Source organism: Diplotaxodon limnothrissa, linkage group LG4 (assembly GCF_057381915.1).
Source record: "Diplotaxodon limnothrissa isolate DT_005_m linkage group LG4, D_limnothrissa_male_GT1.1, whole genome shotgun sequence".
Classification (NCBI taxonomy): Eukaryota; Metazoa; Chordata; class Actinopteri; order Cichliformes; family Cichlidae; genus Diplotaxodon; species Diplotaxodon limnothrissa.
Window position 1 is genome coordinate 19844837 of NC_140599.1, and position 18242 is coordinate 19863078.

Here is an 18242-nt window from a genome sequence, read left to right on the forward strand (position 1 = left end):
GCAGCTTGTTTTTATTTAAATATTTATTTCCCATAATAAGTTCAACAGGGTAGATGTACTTAAGGAACATGAGACTTTTTCAGATAGATAAAGGCAAATATTGCAAACTACACAAAAGGCAGCCGCTAAAGTGTTTAAGTTTCAAAATAGAACAAACGAAACAGACTAAATTGTCAATTCCACTTAGAAACAAAATATTAATTCTAAAAATAAATCTTAGTTTGTTTTACAGAAGAACAGACAAAACTGACTAACTTTTGTCAATATCAAATAAACTGAGCACTAAAAGGAAATTCTCAATCTCTCCTTGTTGTATAGCTTAGCTTTTCAAACAGTTTTAACAGTTACTTTAGTCTGACAAAAGCCGAATGACGAATTAGCGCTTCCAGTCAGAGACTGAGGCTACGTCCACACGTACACGGGTATTTTTGAAAACGGAGATTTTCCGTTTTCGTTTTAAAAATAATCCCGTCCACACATAAAGGCAGAAATGAAGGAAAACGCTGCTATGAACATGCCAAAGCAGCAGGTGGCGCTAGATTCCTAACCGTGCAGAAATGTTGGCCAATCAGAAGTCTAGAAGCCTCGGTGGGAAAAAGTAAACAAAGCTGGGGCATAGAAGCAGAACCAGTCGTATGTGTGGAGGGACAGTAACTGTGTGTATATGTAAGCATTTAAACACTGCAGAGAGTAGAATTAACAGTAACAGTATTGTAGAAATTCATTTCACCGAAACAATAACGTGGCGCACAGTGTGACGCATGCACCAGTTTATTGTATTTCCAGACTTGCTTTCGGCACAATTTACAGTGCACGCTACTCTGTTTTTTGTCAGACTTGAAATAGCCGAAATACCTTCACACTACGGAACTTCTTTGGCTCTTCCGTTCGACAATCTCTCCGGCATTGCAACCATCATCTGTTTTCTCTTCGGTCACGCTCGGTTGATTTTTCTAGTCGGCACACTAATTTCCTCCATTACCCGCTGGCTGCTTCCCAAACAAACACACGTGCGGCTTGGCACTTGTGCTGTACGTAACAAGCCACGCGACGTGACGCTGCGGCTGTGATTGGTTCGGCTCTGCGTTACTTAATTTGGATTGGCTGACCTTTTTTTTTTTTTTTTTTTTTTTTTTTTTTAAAGAGGACAAGAGCGGCGAGGTCTATCGCGATATCTTAATTTCTCTATCGAGTAAAAGTTATATCGCGATACATATCGTTATCGTTCTATCGCCCAGCTCTAACTTTATCCCACTTACTTTGATTTAAAAGTGGTATTTTACTTCCCATTCTTAAACATTTACTGGTTGTTGGGTTGGGTGGGGCACAAATTCAGCATTATAATAGTTTGTTAGTTTATAATTAGTTTGTGAGATATATTTTTATGACAGAATCCCACCAACTGTTCAGCTACACTTATCAGGATCCTACATTATAAGGTGGATGTTCGGAAGGCCAAAAGGTTCTGAGTAAACAATGAACTTAACTAAAGGAACTTTACTCATGCAAACATTGAAGTTGGATGTTAAATCGCTGCTTTAGCAATGAGAACAAATAGTCGAGACATTCTCGATCCTTAAAGAGTCAACTGAAACACAAACTCAAGCATCTACTTGAAGAGAAGTATTTAGTTAACAGCTTCGCATCTCTGGAACAAAAAACTTGTCATGTGGTTATTTCTTGAAGACTATCATTTAAGTGTCGACTTTGATTTTTTTGATCATTTTGTACACAAAAAATATTTTGTTTCATTTTTTTTGTCTGTTTATGATGCTTTTATATATCATCTATATAATGGAGAGGGAGAGAAAGGTAAAAACACTCCATTTAGCTTTTCACAGATGCAGACGCATAAAGTGGCCACATAACATCAGAAATTATTGTCACTTAAACTCAGGTCTCACAAGCTCTGGCATCAACAGTGATGATCAATGAAAGGTATTCATCAAGAACAAAAAATTTCATTTTGCCAGTTAATGAAATGCCTTATTTTACCCGATGAAAAAGACAGTTAGTGTCACAAACCTGATGGTTAATAACCTCCATGCAGATTAAAAAAACAAAACATGATTCAAGTGGCTCGCATCACCTGTATTTGATAGTTTACAGTAGAGAGAAGCCCAAACGGGGCAGTTTATGCAGACTTTGAATAAAGGCTGTAAATGGTGAAAACTAATCTAAGGATTATAATCCAGTGTATGAATGGACATTATAATGTAAAATGTATTGAGATTTAGGGGATGGGATATGCTTCACAACTGGCTCAGAATGCTAAACACTGCCTTAATGTGAATTTCTAATAAGTTTACTGTGATTTCTCTAAAGAGAAACAAGGCCCTCTCTTTTCCTATGATAACATAAGCTGTATTTGACATACAGACATGTGCTGTATCTTGTTCTATGTTTTGGTATCAGATTCTATAAATGTGTTGTTTCTAATTAAAAATGGTAAAAAAAATCTATCCGTGGTACATTTATGTTTTTGATTAGATTTTAAGAATGTTTTAAAGAAATTCTTGGTCAATAATGTAACAAACATTAAGCGCTATCAAAAAAGTGCCATGACCCCTTTAATGAGAAATGGCTTTATCATTTCATGTCAGTTCACTGCCAGTAATCGTCGTGATTAATGATTCGTGCAATAAAAGGTGTAACATTTTGCTTTTTGTAGAAGTGAAATTCAGATGTAATTCCTCTAATGTGGATCGTCTAATTATCCCCCTTTTGTGTTGCAGAATGTCCTGAAAATAAAATCCTTGGAAAAAGTTGTTATGAGCAACAAGGAAGCTGTGGAAGCGCGGTGGAGACCAACACAACTTCGAATGCTTTGTGAGAGGCGGGTTGTGTAAGAGCCTTGACGTTTAGAGAGGAAATAGTCGCCTGGTCCACGCTGGTTTTGTAGTTTTTATGTCTCATTTCATGAGAAAAGATTAGAAGCACAAATGACTTGCATCCTTTGCAGACTTGCTTGTTTCCTCAGACTCAACAGCATCATCCAGCTGGTGTTTAATGGCTTTACAATTTCCTTTCCGTCAAGATGATGGAGGTCTGAATTCATCAATTCCTTGAATGAAGCTTAGACATTTTGATAGATGTCATCAGAAGAATGCTGCAGGTCGTTGCTCGAGGGCTGAAACGATATTAAAACTTGGTCAAAAACAGTTAAATTGAATTTTGTACAGACATCCTGCGGCAGAAGTTACACAATCTGTCTATTTGACTAAATCTAACCTCAACATGCTGCAACAACAACATTTACCTCAACTTCAGAAGAGCTTCTGCTTGCTGTTTGATTGTTTTTCTCCATGTTTCTCTTCTTGTGCATTTCTTTCAGCACGTCCTGGAACTGTACTTTTTTATTTGCGTTTTTCTATAAGGGAAAAGATGAGTAAAAATTTATTATAAAGCCCTTTTTTTGGAGGGGGGGTTAGGATTTTTTTTCTGCCTTGGTATTTACAGAGGGTTTAGTTCGTTCCTGTTCCTCTTTTTTTTTTTTTTTTTTTTTTTTTTTTTTTTTTTTTGCATCTGTGGGCTTTTCCCTATTTTGAAAACAATGGATTCATCAAACATGAGTTAAAACAGAAGAGAGAGACCTTGTCGTTTTTGGATGTCTTTCTGCAGATGTTCATATTGCAGCCATACTAGAACAGAAAGAGAAAGGTTAATTTCACGTGAGCACAAACTGACTTTCAGTCCGGCTTGCACAATAGATCACATTAAAATAAATGTGTCTGTGATTCACCTTCTTTAGAATGATGAGCGTCACTATAGTCAAGCTGTAGACGGCCAAGAGGACAAATGATACCAACACGATTTTTCCCATCACTGTTTTAGTATTTTCTAAAAAAAAGAAAGAAAGTGAAGGCGTCGTCTTCATTTTAATGACTGTAAAATGAGTTTTCTCTCTAAACAGTCCTTACCTCTCACTACAAGAGTTGCTCCCTCCCCTACAAACGGTGTGCAGCACCCATTCTGAGTTGCTGCGGCACAGAAGTACATCCCGCTGTCACTCGCTTTAAGTGAATTAATTTGAAAAGACGCTTCTCCTTGGTACTTTTTACTCATATGAAGCGGTAGAGAGACATTCTCTTTGAACCAGTAAAATTCTACTGAACACTTGGAAATAACTGTACAATTGAAAACAGCTTCTTCCCCTATTTTCTTCCAGATTATGTTGTTTGACTGTGATATGTTGACATGACATGTATCCTCGCCAGCTGCAATAAACAGGCAAAAGAGAATCAATATGAATCACACCCAGCCTTTTACATATATTTCCTAGAGGAATTATTTACAGACGGCAAAGATATGAAAATGATCTTACCTGTGACCAACAGGTGGGCGAGCAGGAGAGACAGCCAAAACAACCGGTCCATGTCTGCGGCTTGAAAGACACTGAATGATCTCATGATTCCTTGTATCAGCCGTTTTTTTTTAAATGGCTGACAACATGGGAAGTGGTAGACTGAACTTCCTCAAGTCTACTAGTTCCTTCTTATTTTCCTGTATTGTGCAGCTCTACAGTACAATTAATGGATTTGTATATATTCAAAGCGTTTATTGTGTTTATGGTAACATGATATTATGAACTACTGTACTACTAGTATTTACTGTTTAAAATGTAAGTACATTTAATTGATTTCACGCTCTTAAATGAAGGATTGCGAGGTTTGGTGTCACTGGCGATGGGGAATCACAAATAGCCCCATCACCCCTTATTACCCAACATGGGCAACATTTTTGCGTGTAGACACAAATGTCAACTCATGCTGTGCACACATGATGGCGCAATCTAGGAACGGTAGAACAATAACTTTGAATTATTGAGAATGTGTAGAGATTTGGTGACAGGACTCCGGCAGTAATAATATCATGCAAGGTTATGCGGAAAGTAAATAACTCAGTGCAAGTCAATAAAGCTGAATGTGTAGTTTTGGAGAAATATGTATGAAGCAATCGTGCTCACACAAGAGAGTAAATTCTATGAATTTTGTTTTCGCTGATTTTATTTTCCCCACATTTTGTTATTTATGCATCTACACTGCCTTGAAAGAGGATTTACCACATTCCTGACTTCTTAGCTTTTTTGCATATTTGTCACATTTCACGTTTCATAATAATCAAACACAACCTCAGTAAAAACAGAATTACGTTTTTAAATGATTCTTTTCATTTATCTATTATCCAAACCTACTCAGCCCTGCCTAAAAAATTGCCCCGCTAACCTAATTATGAGGTTGTGACCAATTTGACAGCAAGTACTGCCAGACACTCATGCCACTTCCCTTCACCCTCTTGTAAATCATTACTTAACTGTGATTAACCATATTTTTGGCCTGACAATTGCCAGACCTGCTGACTCAAGAAATACATATCTGGCACAGTAAAGTGGGGTAGAAATATCCGAAAAAGCCAGCACATCATGCCCCAATCTAAAGAAATTTAAGAACAGGTGAGGAACAGTCATAGACATCTATCAGTCTGGAAAGAGTTAAAAAATAAAAACACGTTTCTGAGGCTTTGGGGCTCCAGTGAACCACCCGGTGAGGACCGTTATTAACAAATGGAGAAAACTTGGAACACTGGTGAGCTTACCAGGAGTGCCCTGTGAGCCAAACTTACTCCAAAAGAGCATTGAGGACTAATTCACAAGGTTACAGAAGAATCCGGAATGACATCTAAGGAACCGAAGGCTTCATTTGGCTCAGTTAAGGTCAGAGTTCATGCTTCAACAATAGGAAAGAGACCAGGCAAAAATGGCCTCCATGGGAGGAGAAAACCACTGATGACTAAAAAGATCACAAAGCCTGGTCTTACATATGCCAGAAAAAACATTTTGATGAGAGCATTTCATAAAAAGAAAATCATATCAACAGCCAGTTCTTGCTGCCAAGGATGGCACAGCCAGTTATTAGGTTTATGGGGTTTACAAGTCTGTGATGACCCTCCTCATTCAACCAGGGCTCATGTTCTCAGCGTCGTGCTTGTTGTGGGCGGGTCCTCTCCTGCTGTCACTCATTCTCTGGTCCAATGCAAATCTGTCTATGTGTTTTGTCCCGCCCCCTTCCACGTCGACCTGCACTCTCGCCATATTTTCAAGCCCGTGAATCCCGGTGTGTTGTGCCTCCAAGTTGAGCAGAAGAATCTTTCACACCAGGCAGGATCAAGCGTGACCCGTTTCAAAGTCCACGTTAGCTTCTCAGCTGTGTCTCTGTTATTTTTCTTTTTACAGCTATGAACATCTTCAGGCTCACAGGAGATCTTTCTCATCTGGCTGCTATCATCATCCTGCTACTCAAAATATGGAAAAGCAGGTCGTGTGCAGGTGAGCACTGGATATAGCTTTAATATAAATGCTACAGTGAGGTTTTCTAATGTCACTAGTTCCGTTTCACTTGTGTTAATCGATAAAAAAAAATCTGATCTTTTAAGGCAGCAACCTCTAAGCTACCTACCTAGCAATGCTAACGTTTCCTCTTCATTCATTTGAAGCAGCGGCTAATAGCTGCTGAATGGGCTAACTGATGATGGCAGCTAAAAAGTGCTGCCTGCATCTCCATCACAAGCTACTACTAAGTTTGCTGCAGTTAGACAGTGAAATATTAAAGTTGGTGGAAAATATAACTCAGACACATCAAAGTAACGGTTGACTTTGAAGGAATTCCTTTTGTACGTTAATCGTTCTCCGATCTGTGGATTGAGTGCGGTCAGTTGGGTTCCTACTGCTTACTGGACAATTAAGCACATTAATGGAACCTTTAACAAATATATTTAGAATAACTTTTTGCGGTTTCTGCTTCTACGTTTCAGCACCACCCCCTCCACCTCACATCCATTTACTCCTGCTCGGATAGTTTGACTGTTTAAGTGTGAGGGGCTCGATTTTTTGGGTCTGGCTTCTGACGTGGCGTTCTAGAAAGCGCTACGGAAGTAGATACCTGCTAAAAAGAGTTTGTACAAAGTTTTACTTATTTAAAAATGCATTTTATGCTTATAGACTCACATAAAAATTTAGGCATTAATAATAATAACTAACAACATAGGCAGCAGTGATGCAGTCTATGATTATCTAAAGTCCTAGATAAGTCATAGAAGGGGGCGGTTTTGTGTCCCACTTTCGATAAAGATTTGTGATTGATTAAAAAAGTTGACGCATGCGTTTTGGGTGAAAAGCTAAAACCTGAAGAATATGTAGCTTTGTGTTAAATCTGGAGGTACTGGAAGTTTAAAATATTGATTGATTTATTAAAACGTATAGGTCTTAACAGTCACTTACACGACTCCTTATGGAGATCCCCAATAAAACGAAACCAAGGGAAAATCTAACTTGTGTTGAGGAAGAGATTACTCAAAGTGAATCTGAGAGGCTGTTAATTGAACTGGTCTGTCATTAAAATTGAAAGACAATGAATATGCACTCAGCCTGACATCAACATACAATGAACATACAAAAAATTAGCTTTTTTTCTGAATATACACTCTTAACATATAACATCCTCTGATCTGAGGTCATTGATTTTAATGACCAATAATTTTGAATATTGTCTGCTTGGTAGAAACTGGTTGAAAAAACACGTCTGTTTATAAAGAGTGTCTCCTATTATTTATTTATTTTTATTTATTTCCCCACGTTGCCTGTCTCTTACCACTGCCACCAGTAAATCAGGGCACACGATGACCGACCCAAAATACCCTTAAAAAGTGTGATATCAGTTAAGAATATAAAGAACATGGATCAAAACATTTGACGTTGTTCAGGAAAGATTGTTATCGATTCCAAAAAGACACACCAAACACGCCAAACTCAAACATGCCACAGAGAGTGAAGATGGCACTTGCTGAAAACCCCCGATGTTTATCAGGAAGAATGTCGAGCAAACACTAGTTGAGATTCCTGGAGAATTAGGACCTGATTGTGGTTTTGAGGTGGTGCATCATGTTCTTGCATCATGTGTACCATGTATCATGGGAAGATGCAGGGTACACTTTGGACAAGACATGAAGTCTGATAACAGTTTTACTCATGCTCACAGATATGAACAATTCACAGCCACTTAAAAAAATAAATAAATCTAATCTCCATGTATTTGGAATACGTGGGGAAAAACTGTCCTATGGGCAAATCAGGACAGGCTGACATCACTCATTATTCCATTAACCCTTTAAAATGAATCCAAACGAAAAGAAACGGTCTTGTTTTTTGAACTCTTGAGACTTCGGAGTTTCATCTTTTTTCCAGCAGATGTCACTGTTCAATAAAGAAGAAACATGATTTGTTTTGCCCAGGCTGTTTGTGAAGCTTTGTGTGAACTGCTGAGGTATATGTCAGCCTAAACTGTGTTTCTGCTTGATATTTTTCTTAAAGGCATCTCTGGAAAGAGCCAAATTCTGTTTGCTCTTGTGTTCACCACACGTTACTTGGATCTGTTCACCTCTTTCATCTCCCTGTATAACACATGCATGAAGGTAAGACACCGCCAACCACACAGCCCTGACCCTCACATAGGTTTCACCATTTCTCCCAGAACACTCCAGTGACAGGCTGTTCTTTGCTGTTTACCAGCTGATCTACATCGGTTGCGCATATGCCACCGTATACCTAATCTACGCGAAGTTCAGGGCCACCTACGATGGAAACCACGACAGTTTCAGAGTGGAGTTCCTGGTGGTTCCTGTCGGGGGTCTTTCTGTTCTCATTAACCATGACTTCTCTCCCCTGGAGGTGAGTTCAAACTGCTGTATCGCAGTCAAATTGTGAGGCACATGATCTATTCCAAACCAGACATTTTGGGAGTAAATGTAAAATTGTGTTCCTGAATATGTAAATGTCTTCTGCAGATCCTGTGGACGTTCTCCATCTACCTGGAGTCTGTGGCAATTCTGCCTCAGCTCTTCATGATCAGCAAGACCGGGGAGGCTGAGACGATCACCACCCACTACCTGTTCTGCCTAGGGCTGTATCGGGCCCTTTACCTCTTCAACTGGATCTGGCGTTTCTACTTTGAGGGCTTCTTTGACATGATTGCCATAGTGGCTGGTGTGGTCCAGACTGTCCTCTACTGTGACTTCTTCTATCTTTATGTCACCAAAGGTGGGTTTAAGCATCGATATTATTCAGATATTGGCTAATTTGTTATTATTTATATAGACGTGAAATATGTGGGGACACTTTAGTTGATGTAGTTGCTCTTCGTGCCCTCGCTGGCCCTGAAATCATTCCTTAAATTTGATGAAAGGGATGAGTGTAAACATCCAGTGTCTTGTTCCCTGGAAAACCCTCATCCTAGAGTTCAGGCTACGCTAATCTGACGTTTCAGCAGCGCAAGTTTCCTGAAAGAAAATTCTCCAAAGTTATGGCTGTTTAAGACAAAATTCCCTCCTTATCTTACTGTAAATCGAGTGTCCCGGGAAAGGCATAAAGGAGATGTTGTGCAATGATTTGGAAATTCCCAGCTGGTTTGATGGTTGTTAGCGTCAACTGAACTTGTATTTTATTATTATTTAATATTCTTTCTATTTTACAAAGCCAAATTATAGTGCTTTGAAAACCCACCCATGCATTTCCTTCGGCTTATCTAATTCAGGGTCATGGGGGTGGCTGGAGCAAATCCCAGCTGGCACAAATCAAAAGGCAGGATACAGCCCGAGCAGCTCGCCAGTCTGTCAAAGGGCTTTCAGAGCCATTAACACCAATTCACTGTTTAAACAGCGTTATTAGAGAAAACTGCTGCATCTGTGGAGACACTCGTTTGTCACTACAGAGATCTTTAAAACTCAAATTTGATGTTTTTTGTAAGTTTGTTACATTTTAACTCAACTCAGTTGATATTTTTTAAGTTCCTTTTTTAAATGGATCTCATTTTGTTGGTTGTTAGTTGTAGCTTGTTGATTGGGGCAACTTTGGATGATTTTTTTATCATCCTCATCTGGAACTTTCAGTTGCTCCCTTATTTTTGACCTTTTTAAAAGGTCATCACAGCTGATGGATCCGCATGTTTGATTTGGCACATTGGATGCCTTTCCTGACGCAATCCCAATCTCATTTAATCAGGCTCGTCCCATAGCTTGTGACCCCCTGGGTTTGTGTCCTTTCCCAGAAATAAACCAGGGCTCTCATTTAAGGCATCCATATAAAAAATGATTAGCAAGTGGATTGAACATGAGAAATATGTGTTTTTCATTCATCAACACGTCAGAGGAACTTTTATTCTCTGCTCGGGGGACATAGTTCCTGGAACAGTTTAACTCAAAAGAGCCAGAGGGCGTTCTTAACTGCTGTGAACAAGCTTGACGTCACCCAGAAAATCTCTGGCTTTTCCTGAAAACTCACGCTTGTATTCATCAAATGTGACGGCTGCGCAAAACTACACACTTGGATGTACTTGTCCTTTTGCTCCCGCACAATGGGGGCTCACACATCTTTCTGTTTGCTGTTTAAAGGATTTTTCTAATGATCAATTAACCTTTTTAACATGAAAGCTTGTATCAGGTAACGTCACACTGTTTGAATGCAAAAGAGAGAGTTGCTGGAAATGAAAATGATTCCTTTTAAAATTAATGTTTAATTTGTAGCATTAGTGATCGGTTCATCTTTAAAAGACAGCTTTCCCAAAGCCTTTGAGCCACAAAGAGGGAACACAGACTGAGGAATGGTCCACTTTTAAGTGATCTTACATGTGTAGTGTCAGTGCATAGTGGAATAAATAACGTGTGGCTGCAGGAATAAAGATGGCTCTCACCTGATGACTGTCTAACTTTATATCCCTCAGTGTTGAAAGGCAAGAAGCTGAGCCTGCCAGCGTAAAAAAGCATGGAAGGAGACGGCGACTCCGAGCAGACTCAGGAGGTGTGGAGAGGAAGTCATGGATTCTCATGACCTGTAGTAAAAGACGCCTGAGACAGAGAGCCAACTATCGGGGGGAAAAAACACTAGTCTTCTTGATGATTACTGATGGAACTGGTAAATGCCAACAAACACCAGAGCTGAACAAAGATCAGTCCAGATCAACTATTGGATTTTTGTGTTCAGCATCTTGCCTTAAGCTTTTTTTCATTGCTGTTCAAATAGGAGAAAAGGATTTGGTTTTTTGTTTTTGTGCGTTTTTCCGCTACATGTGAGGTGTATGCGCTTTTTTTTTTTTCTTTTTTTTTTTTAAAGTTTTTTATTTTAAATTTTCTTTTTTTTCCTTCTTTTTTTTAAATTTTTTATTTTTTATTTTTATTTTTAAAAGAAAAACATCATCCATGGTGGTCGACTTTGATAAGTACCTTGTTTGACTTGGTAATGAAATGCACAAAATGTACAGTCTTATTAAAGCGTGAGATAAAGAGTGATGTATCAGAGTGCCTGATAAAGTTCTCACAGTTTCTCACAGTATTTTTTTTTTTTTTTAATTCTTTTTACTTTTGCATTTTTTTAAGGTATGCATATCCTCTAATACATGTATCAAGTTTTTTTTTTTTCTGTAATGTTTAAAGAGGTCAACATAATTTCGCACCAGCATGCTCATTATTTTGTAAAACATGGCTTTCTAAGTGAACATTTTAACAGAATTAATGGTTTGATCTTAAATTCAAGAAGTAACCCATGAAATGAATGACTTTAATGCCAGCAATCATTTCATGGCAGGTATCAGTATTTTCCCAATGGTGGCTGTCTCGAATAAGGATGCTTGGTAACGGTTTTTCTTCTGCTCACTGTTCTTTGTTATGTAGCTTCACACAGTCTTGAATAAATGCTGCATCACATTTCTAGATGCCGACAGAGCACAAACTCTCACTGCACCCCGGCAACAAACTCATGAATGCCTTCCGGTGGCGACGCGCCAGTTACATGGATCCTGAAATGTTGGGAATGGGGACAAAACTAACAGCCACTTTTCCCACACTGGGGATGCTTCCCTGTTTATCCTCCAGCACATTGTCACATCTCAGTTGTTACCTGTATGGCTCAGTTATTAAGAAGGTGCGATGGTCACCAACGGGTGCATTGCTAAAAAGGCCTCTCGTTTCTTTTTATAGTAGCGTTCCTAAATAATTCATTTTATTCTTCTTTTTTTTTTTTTTTTTTTTTTTTTGCATGTTATCACCTCCATTAAAGATTTTATGAGAATCATATCTAGTGTGTGTGAGTGACTTTTATTTTTCCTTTTTCCAATCAGAATTGTAATGTCTTTTGTTAAATATATAATCTGCAAAGGTACGAATGATGACCAGAGAAAGAAAAAAAAAAAATAGGTCCCGAAGGAGGCAAGAGGAAAGAAATGAAGGAAGAAAGGTAGATGAACTGCCAGAGATTCAATTCAATTTTATTTATATAGCGCCAAATCACAACATAAGTCGCCTCAAGGCACTTCATAGATACAGAGAAAAACCCAACAATCATATGACCCCCTATGAGCAAGCACTTTGGCGACAGTGGGAAGGAAAAACTCCCTTTTAACAGGAAGAAACCTCCGGCAGAACCAGGCTCAGGGAGGGGCGGCCATCTGCTGCGACCGGTTTGGGTGAGAGAAGGAAGACAGGATAAAAGACATGCTGTGGAAGAGAGACAGAGGTTAATAACAGATATGATTCAATGCAGGGAGGTCTATTAACACATAGTGAGTGAGAAAGGTGACTGGAAAGGAAAAACTCAATGCATCATGGGAATCCCCCGGCAGCCTATGTCTATTGCAGCATAACTAAGGGAGGATTCAGGGTCACCTGGTCCAGCCCTAACTATATGCTTTAGCAAAAAGGAAAGTTTTAAGCCTAATCTTAAAAGTAGAGAATAGTGTCTGTCTCCCGAATCCAAACTGGAAGCTGGTTCCACAGAAGAGGGGCCTGAAAACTGAAGGCTTTCCCTCCCATTCTACTTTTAAAAACTCTAGGAACAACAAGTAGGCCTGCAGAGCGAGAGCGAAGTGCTCTAATAGGGTGATATGGTACTACAAGGTCATTAAGATAAGATGGGGCCTGATTATTTAAGACCTTGTATGTGAGCAGCAGGATTTTGAATTCAATTCTGGATTTAACAGGAAGCCAATGAAGGGAAGCCAAAACAGGAGAAATATGCTCTCTCTTTCTAGTCCCTGTCAGTACTCTTGCTGCAGCATTTTGGATTAGCTGAAGGCTTTTCAGTGAGTTTTTTGGACATCCTGATAATAATGAATTACAGTCGTCCAGCCTGGAAGGAATAAATGCATGAACTAGTTTTTCAGCGTCACTCTGAGACAGGATATTTCTAATTTTAGAGATGTTGCACAAATGGAAGAAAGCAGTCTTACATATTTGTTTAATATGTGCGTTGAAGGACATATCCTGGTCAAAAATGACTCCAAGGTTCCTCACAGCGTTACTGGAGGCCAAGGTAATGCCATCCAGAGTAAGAATCTGGTTAGATACCATATTTCTAGGCTTTTCAGGGCCGAGTACAATAACCTCAGTTTGATCTGAATTAAGAAGCAGAAAGTTAGCGGCCATCCAGGTCTTTATGTCTTTAAGACATTCCTGCAGTTTAACTAATTGGTGTGTGTTATCTGGCTTCATGGACAGATAGAGCTGGGTGTCATCTTCATAGCAGTGAAAATGTATGCTATGTCTTCTAATGATGCTGCCTAAGGGAAGCATGTATAATGTAAACAGAATTGGTCCTAGCACTGAACCCTGTGGAACTCCATAATTAACCTCAGTGTGTGAAGAGGACTCTCCATTTACATGCACAAACTGGAGTCTATTATATAGATATGATACAAACCACTGCAGTGCAGTACCTGTAATACCTACAGCATGTTCTAATCGCTCTAATAGGATATTATGGTCGACAGTATCGAATGCTGCACTGAGGTCTAGCAGGACAAGCACAAAGATGAGTCCACTGTCAGAGGCCATAAGAAGATCATTTGTAACCTTCACTAAAGCTGTTTCTGTGCTGTGATGAGCCTTGAAACCTGACTGAAACTCGTAAAATAAACCATTCCTCTGCAGATGATCTGTTAGCTGTTTGACAACTACTCTTTCAAGGATTTTTGATATGAAAGGAAGGTTGGAGATTGGCCTATAATTAGCTAAGACTGCTGGGTCTAGAGATGGCTTTTTGAGTAAAGGTTTAACTACAGCCAGCTTGAAGGCCTGTGGTACATAGCCGATCATTAGAGATAGGTTGATCATATTTAAGATCGAAGAATTAATTAATGGCAGGACTTCTTTGAGCAGTTTTGTAGGAATGGGGTCTAAAAGACACGTTGATGGTTTGGAGGAAGTAATTATTGAAGTTAACTCAGAAAGATCAATTAGAGAAAAAGAGTCTAACTTAACATCAATGGTACTAAGAGTAGCTGTAGATAATGTTACATCTGTGGGATGATTATTGGTAATTTTTTCTCTAATGATAAAAATTTTATTTGTGAAGAAGTTCATGAAGTCATTACTAGTTAACGTTAAAGGGATGGTTGGGTCAAAAGAGGTCTGACTTTTTGTCACCCTGGCTACAGAGCTGAAGAGAAACCTGGGGTTGTTCTTATTTTCTTCAATCAGTGATGAATAGTAAGATGTTCTGGCTTTGCGGAGGGCTTTCTTATAAAGCAGCAAACTATTTCTCCAGGCTAAATGATGATCCTCTAAATTTGTGACACGCCATTTCCTCTCCAGCTTACGAGTCATCTGCTTTAGGGTATGTGTTTGAGAATTATACCACAGAGTCAGGTACTTCTGATTAGAGACCTTAGTTTTCACAGGAGCTACAGTATCCAGAGTCGTACGTAGTGAGGAGGTGAAATTATTAACAAGATAATCGACCTCTGTTGGGGTAGCGTTCAGATAGCTGCTCTGCTCTATGTTGGTACAGGGCATTGAAGATGATAACAGTGGGTGGATTATATTCTTAAACTTAGTTACAGCGCTTTCAGAAAGACATCTACTGTGATAAAGTCTACTCTCCACCGCTGTGTAATCAATTATTGTAAATGTAAATGTTATCAGGAAATGATCAGACAGCAGAGGGTTTTCAGGAAACACTGTTAAATGTTCAGTTTCTATGCCATATGTTAAAACAAGATCTAGAGTGTGATTACAGTGGTGGGTGGGTTCTTTTACATTTTGAGAGAAACCAATTGAGTCTAATAACAGATTAAATGCCATGTTGAGGCTGTCATTTTTAGCATCTACATGGATGTTAAAATCACCCACAATAATTATTTTATCTGAGCTCAGAACTAAATTAGATATAAAGTCTGAGAAATCAGACAGAAACTCTGTGTAAGGCCCAGGTGGACGATAGATGATAACAAGTAAGACTGGTTTCTGAGTTTCACAGCTGGGGTGGACAATGCTAAGCATCAGGCTTTCAAATGAATTAAAAGTCTGTCTTGGTCTTTCATTAATTAATAGGCTGGTGTGAAAAATTGCTGCCACACCGCCCCCTCGGCCTGTGCTTCGAGATTTCTGGTAGTTAGAATGACTCGGGGGTGTTGATTCATTTAAACTAACATAATCATCCTGCTGCAACCAGGTTTCTGTAAGGCAGAGTAAATCGATTTGTTGATCAATTATTAAGTCATGTACTAACAGAGACTTGGAGGAGAGAGACTAATATTTAATAATCCACATTTCACTGTTTTACTCTTTGGTTCAGATGTGGATACTGTATTGTTCTTTCTTTGTAATTGTTTATGTTTAAGTTGTTTGTTGCTGGTTTTTAGTTTGTTTTTTGTCTGTTTGGGAGCTGACACAGTCTCTATGGAGATGGGTTTTTGGGGTGGTAGCAGGAGGAGAGAAGCTGCAGAGAGGCGTGTAAGACTGCAACTCTGCTTCCTGGTCCCAACTCTGGATAGTCATATTTTGGGGGGTTTAATAAATTTGTCCATATTTCTAGAAATGAGAGCTGCTCCATCCAAAGTGGGATGGATGCCGTCTCTCCTAACAAGTCCAGGTTTCCTCCAGAAGGTTTGCCAATTAGCTATGAAGCCCACATCGTTTCTGGGACACCACTCAGACAGCCAGCAATTTAAGCAATTTAAGGAGAACATGCGATAAATGAGATAAAAATAAAGACTTAAGATCCTCCACACCTTTGGCTGTGGACAGTTCAAGATGAGCAACAGAAGTTTCTGGCTTGTGACTGTCAACCATCAAGTGTTTCTGAGCCTCATGTAGTTTTAATTTATTAATTTTTTAATTTATTAAGTCATTTAAAAAAGAAACAGGGACACTCCAGGAATCTAAGATGCAAAGGGTACAATTTGGGCCAGCTTTAAGTCTTTGTGGAGTCACATATGTCCTGTGTATAAAAATGAAGGTAGTTGATGATTGTTTAGCCATGTTCCAAACACCAACCCAGTCAAAATTAGGGCTACTACACAAAGTAATTCATATACTTGCTACAGAGTGAATAGAATTGCTTAAAAAACAACCAACCAAAATAGAGCATGTGAGGGAAAGTAAAGCAGCATTTACTTGCAATAAAATTCCAGCATATACAGTTTAAACAAAATGGGATTTGTCAGGATTTCCGTATCACTCACTCTTACTTTTCATATATTCGAATTGAAGATACTGTCGAGTACACGTGGTGTGTTCAGCCTCAGCCTGGACTTTCTCATCCTTGTCCCAGTAACTCTTCCAAGAACAACTCGGGAGCAGGTTTTCCAGGTTTTGGAGATGGTACTGGAAGCATGGTTGCAATGTACCAGAGCCCTTTCTATGCTGTTTGTACTGAAAGAAGGTTGGTGTGGGAGCTTGTTTCTGCCACTGGAAAAAATTTTTTTTTTGCCGCCAATAATTCAAAATCTTCAGTTTATTGTATTGAAAGTAAGATATTTTGAGAATTTTTTTCGGTGGTTGAAGCATCCATAGAGTTGGTGTAAACCATGCTGCTTCCCTCCTTTTAATTTCTACTTCTGTCTATAACATAGCCTTTGCAAGTAGCAGACACCATTTCCAGCAGTTATACCTGAGTGGCTGTATCATCAAATGTGATACAGCCCAGGGAGGAATGGTCCAAAACGCCTCTATCACTTCAGCTTTCATAGAAAACACTGGAGAAACACTAACATAGTTTGAGCTACTCCCTTGCCCTGAGGGCGGACAAAATGAATCCACACTTGATTTGGCACAGATTTTACACAAGATGCCCTTCCTGACGCAAACCTCCCATTTACGCAGGCTCGTGACCCCTCCCGAGGCTGCATTCATGTCTTTTCCCAGAAACAAACCAGGGATCAAACAACTAATGAACATCATTATCGCTAAATTCGACAAGAGTTCACTTACTCCAGCTAAAGCCAGATAAACCCCAGATGTGACTTGGATGAAGCGAAGACCAGATGGTTTTTGATAATAAGAGAAATAAAGTACAGAAATGTTGATAGAATAGTGAAACATACCATACAGCGTGCACTGGGTTCAGTTTACCCCAACAATGTTTAATCTGTGTTCAGTCATGATGCAGTCTGATGCACAATATGCAGTATGGCTAAACATCTTCTCAGTACATGGAGTTTGGCCTCATTATGATTGATATCACACCAATAAACAGCTGTGTACAGTAAATAACTACAACTGCATGTTCTACACAACATTTGTCACCATTCTTTATTTTTTGGAGCGACCCATCAGAATATTTTCACCCCTGTTTGGACAGAAGACAGCGTTCCTCTTCACACGTAACAGCAAACATAAACACATGACAGTCATTTTGGTGCATTTCACTTAACATCAAGTAGCTGTACACTGTAGTCGAACACACAAACATATCGGCATTTCCATTCTAACAAAATGTTCATCTGTAATGAAGTAGTGCATGACCTTTTTCTTTGGAGGGGAGGGGAGAAATAAAGTAACACTGCAAGTGCATGAGTTCCCCCTTTTCTCTAGTTCTTGAAATGAGCCTCACATAAAGCCTCCCTCACTGGTCAATGAGCCCTCACACTGAATGTTTTTTGAGAGCTTTTAAAACTGGACGCTACAAATAAGGGATGGATAAATAACACAGGCACACTACTACACAGCTGTAAGTCTTCACACAATCAAAGGAGTGGCCATTAAAAGAGTGCACGTTTAAAACACCTCGTCATCGGCTTCACTCTGCAGATCGGAACGCTGCCTGCGTCTTTGGCATTTGATTAAAACAAGGCTGCTTGACTTAGCAAATGAGGTAGGTTCAATATTAGCTATTCCATGGGTCTCTCTCTTTCTCCACTACAGTGAGACTATTGAAATAATAACAATATTAGGCTTAAGACATACAATAACAATGAGATCTG

At 39.2% G+C, this 18242-nt stretch overlaps 2 protein-coding genes across 2 annotated transcripts; one reads left to right on the forward strand and one right to left on the reverse strand.

Moving 5' to 3' along the window:
• Positions 1–3076: 3076 nt before the first annotated feature.
• LOC146633676 (uncharacterized) lies at positions 3077–4430 on the reverse strand. Its single transcript, XM_085352414.1, has 6 exons — positions 4325–4430; positions 3921–4217; positions 3743–3840; positions 3594–3641; positions 3260–3370; positions 3077–3130 (listed from the first exon to the last, which is right to left on the reverse strand). The coding sequence occupies exons 1-6, from the start codon at positions 4407–4409 to the stop codon at positions 3077–3079; spliced, it is 693 nt and encodes a 230-aa protein (XP_085208540.1). The 5' UTR covers positions 4410–4430.
• Positions 4431–6083: 1653 nt separating this feature from the next.
• On the forward strand, positions 6084–11120 carry kdelr2a (KDEL endoplasmic reticulum protein retention receptor 2a). Its single transcript, XM_085352416.1, has 5 exons — positions 6084–6325; positions 8366–8466; positions 8564–8722; positions 8839–9091; positions 10770–11120. Exons 1-5 carry the CDS (start codon positions 6235–6237, stop codon positions 10802–10804), a joined length of 639 nt encoding a protein of 212 aa, XP_085208542.1. The 5' UTR covers positions 6084–6234; the 3' UTR covers positions 10805–11120.
• Positions 11121–18242: the final 7122 nt, after the last annotated feature.

Excerpts from the sequence above, each read along its gene's own strand:
- LOC146633676 (XM_085352414.1), bottom strand. The coding sequence starts at position 4,409 with ATGAGATCATTCAGTGTCTTTCAAGCCGCAGACATGGACCGGTTGTTT. Across the intron at positions 3,841-3,920 it reads AGCAACTCTTGTAGTGAGAG|AAAATACTAAAACAGTGATG; the intron begins GTAAGGACTGTT and ends TCTTTTTTTTAG. Across the intron at positions 3,642-3,742 it reads CGCTCATCATTCTAAAGAAG|TATGGCTGCAATATGAACAT; the intron begins GTGAATCACAGA and ends TTTCTGTTCTAG.
- kdelr2a (XM_085352416.1), top strand. The coding sequence starts at position 6,235 with ATGAACATCTTCAGGCTCACAGGAGATCTTTCTCATCTGGCTGCTATC. Across the intron at positions 8,467-8,563 it reads TGTATAACACATGCATGAAG|CTGATCTACATCGGTTGCGC; the intron begins GTAAGACACCGC and ends GCTGTTTACCAG. Across the intron at positions 8,723-8,838 it reads ATGACTTCTCTCCCCTGGAG|ATCCTGTGGACGTTCTCCAT; the intron begins GTGAGTTCAAAC and ends TGTCTTCTGCAG.